This window comes from Cynoglossus semilaevis, chromosome 9, assembly GCF_000523025.1.
Source record: "Cynoglossus semilaevis isolate Cse_v1.0 chromosome 9, Cse_v1.0, whole genome shotgun sequence".
In the NCBI taxonomy this organism is placed as follows: domain Eukaryota; kingdom Metazoa; phylum Chordata; class Actinopteri; order Pleuronectiformes; family Cynoglossidae; genus Cynoglossus; species Cynoglossus semilaevis.
In genome coordinates this window covers 970818-974266 of record NC_024315.1, presented here as the reverse complement: position 1 = coordinate 974266, position 3449 = coordinate 970818, and the positions used below count along the sequence as shown (strand labels likewise).

Here is a 3449-nt window from a genome sequence, read left to right as displayed (position 1 = left end):
CCAACGGCGGCTCTGAGTGAGGAGCAGCTCGGAGGGTCAGACTGAACCGTGCCGTCACTGCTACACCTGGAAAAACATCCTCTCCGCGTGAGTACCGCAGCTCAGCATCTTTGAATCCGGCCGTGGTGACCCGGACTCGGGCTCGGCTCTGGTCCCGGTCCTCACTGCAGGATAAATGTTAACAAACTAAAGATTGTACTGATGTTTGTGGGACAACAAACAACAAAACAACATCGGTAAAACTGACCAGTGACGTTTGTTTTCCACCACATGTCTCCACAGTAACCATGAAGTTCGTGGTGGTTCTGGTCGGAGCGGGAACCCTGGCCTTCCTCGGCGCGGTCATCTGCATCATCGCCAGTGTTTATCCGCGTAAACGCGCCGCGCCTCTCGGAGAGAACGGCACAGTGACGTCGGAGACGCTGCTGCAGCCTCTGGAGCCCGGATCCGTGGCTCACGCCGGACCGCTCGGTGCGCTCCACGGCGCGGAGTCCTACGACGGCGGCAACGGAATCGGCAGCATCGGGCTGGAAGTGCCGACCCTGAACGAGCTCAACCTCGGCGAGGAGACGGGAGGAGGCGCCGCCAAGCAGTTCAGCTTCAGCCGCTTAATCTGCACACCTGTGCCGGTGGGTGATTGTAACACGAAGGACCTGCAGCAGAAGAGAGAGCGGGAGCGGGAGCGGGAGCACGAGCAGCAGGAGGACGAGCCGCTGTACGGAGCCGGTGATGAAGACTGGAGTTACCTCCGCTCCACCGCCGAGGAGCTCCGGCAGACCGTCCTGCAGCAGAACGACCAGATCCTCATGGACCAGAGGACCATCCGGGAACTGACCGGGAAGCTGGGGGAGTGTGAGAGCGGCCTGGAGGAGGACGACAGGAACAGCCCGGAGAGAAGCATCGGGGTCTGGAGCGGGAACCGCCGCGTAATGGCCGGGGATGATGTGAGCTCTTCTTCGGCCGCGCAGCTGCAGACGGCACGGGCTGTGGAGGAGCTGGCCCGGGCCATCATGGACCTGAAGGACCGCATCGAGAAGCTGGAGGTGAGTCAGTCGAGAGAGCGGAGTTTGGTAAAAAAAACAAAAAACAAACTGTTGTTCAGGGTGTGAACCAGTCTGTAAATAAACATCACAGAACTCCTACATGATTGAAGAAAAACTCTAATCATTTAATGTCAAAAGGATGACTATTATTTATGGACAATTTCATCATTTTTCACGCTTTTAGAACTTCGTCACAGCTTCTTTCCACTTTCTTAATAAAACTTTTTTTTTGTCACTGAATAATTTGGACTCACAAAGACCAGCAAGTACAGACCACTCTGTACTGTGGTCTGTACTGTAGTCTGTACTGCAGTCTGTACTGTAGTTTGTACTGTAGTCTGTACCATAGTCTGTACCGTAGTCTGTACTGTAGGCTGTACCGTAGTCTGTAACATGGTCTGTACTGTAGTCTGTCCTGTAGTCTGTACTGCATTCTGTACTGTAGTCGGTACTGCAGTCTGTACTGTAGTTTGTACTGTAGTCTGTCCTGTAGTCTGTCCTGTAGTCTGTCCTGTAGTCTATACTGTAGTCTGTACCATGGTCTGTACCCTGGTCTGTACCGTAGTCTGTACTGTAGTCTGTCCTGTAGTCTGTACTGCATTCTGTACTGTAGTCTGTCCTGTAGTCTGTCCTGTAGTCTGTACTGCATTCTGTACTGTAGTCGGTACTGCAGTCTGTACTGTAGTTTGTACTGTAGTGTGTACCGTGGTCTGTACCATGGTCTGTACTATGGTCTGTACTATAGTCTGTACCGTGGTCTGTACTGTAGTATGTACTTTAGTCTGTACTGTAGTCTTTCCTGTAGTCTGTACCATGGTCTGTACTGTAGTCTTTCCTGTAGTCTGTACTGCATTCTGTACTGTAGTCTGTCCTGTAGTCTGTCCTGTAGTCTATACTGTAGTCTGTACTGCAGTCTGTACTGTAGTCTGTCCTGTAGTCTGTACTGCATTCTGTACTGTAGTCGGTACTGCAGTCTGTACTGTAGTTTGTACTGTAGTCTGTCCTGTAGTCTGTCCTGTAGTCTGTCCTGTAGTCTATACTGTAGTCTGTACTTTAGTCTGTACTGTAGGCTGTACCGTAGTCTGTACTGTAGGCTGTACCGTAGTCTGTACCCTGGTCTGTACTGTAGTATGTACTTTAGTCTGTACTATATTCTGTACTGTAGTCGGTACCATGGTCTGTACCATCAGAGACTGGTTGACTGATGGTCTCTGTAGAGTGGCCAGGAATTAACCCCCACCTGAATGATTTAGTAGTTGTTGTGTGATGTGTTTGGACTGAGTCAGACTCTGACCAGCAGCCTCTGCCCCCGGACCAGATCACAGTCCATGGTACGTAAACAGAACTGTTGTTTTCTAGTTCCTCTTCCTGTTCCTGTTCCTGTTCCTGTTCCTGTTCCTGGAGGGATTTTGATCAGGACTGATTGTTTTTGACAGTAATTTTTTGCAGGTCGAGCCAAATATTTAGCAACAGGTTAATGAGGTTTAAATGTATGAATCAACCACAAACACTACAAAGAAATAATGACAGCTGTATTTTTTATATTTCATTTTATATGTGAGGACATGTTGTGTTGGTGTTTTTGACGCCATCGTCTCAGTTATTGATCTGATCATTGATTTTTAGACTAACAGGGATTATGAAGTGTTGTGAACCTGACCTCCTCCTCCTTCACCCTCCTTCATCCTCCTTCATCCTCCTCCTCCTCCTCCTCCTTCATCACCCTCCTTCTTCATCAGTCTCTCTACAGTTTCTTTCTTCTTTTTTTTTTTTTCTCTTCTTGTCTTCCTGACAAGACTCTTGTGACACACACTCCTCAACCATCTCAGGGGAAATCTTTCCACCTGCTGGATCACACCACCAGCCCACACACACACACACACACACACACACCCACACACACCACCACCATCAACAGAACCCCCCCCCCCAGTGTCAGCCTCCTCTCCCCTCAACCTCTGCATCCAAGAGATATAAATAAAAGATGAAGCTGGCTGGACGCTGAAGAGGGCGTGTGTGTGTGTGTGTGTGTGTGTGTGTGTACGCACTGAGGTTGAGACATAGAGGGGGGGGGCTCACACACACACACACACACACACACACACACACACTGGGATGAGTTTGTCTCTTCAGTGTGAATTTATATCCTGGGCGTCCACTTCCTGCCTCAGCATCTTTCCTGATCTTATAAATCGTCCTAACAGTCAACAACAACAACAACAGCCACCGTTTCTCCCTCTTTACCCCCTGCCCCCCCCCCCCACCCCCCCCCCCCCCCCGCGCCTCGCGCCCCGCCTCCCCCTCCTCCTCGTATAGGGGAGTCGATTTAAAGGGAAGGAGGAGAGCACCTCCAGCAGCAGCGGCGGCGGCAAGAGCAGGGGGAAGCCGCGGGGATCCCGGGCGTTC

At 50.9% G+C, this 3449-nt stretch overlaps 1 protein-coding gene across 2 annotated transcripts in view; it reads left to right on the top strand.

Annotated features, from left to right (window-relative positions):
• The window catches only part of nptxrb (neuronal pentraxin receptor b), a 13489-nt gene that overhangs the window by 1730 nt on the left and 8310 nt on the right, over window positions 1-3449 (top strand). Inside the window, exons 1-2 of one of the 2 annotated variants that reach the window (XM_025058409.1) lie at window positions 2-87; window positions 283-1043. In XM_025058409.1, the coding sequence (XP_024914177.1) occupies window positions 288-1043 (756 nt within the window). In that variant the 5' untranslated portion in view covers window positions 2-87; window positions 283-287. Of the gene's footprint in view, window position 1; window positions 88-282; window positions 1044-3449 lie in introns of those variants that run through there. The other variant, XM_025058410.1, reaches the window with a different exon arrangement.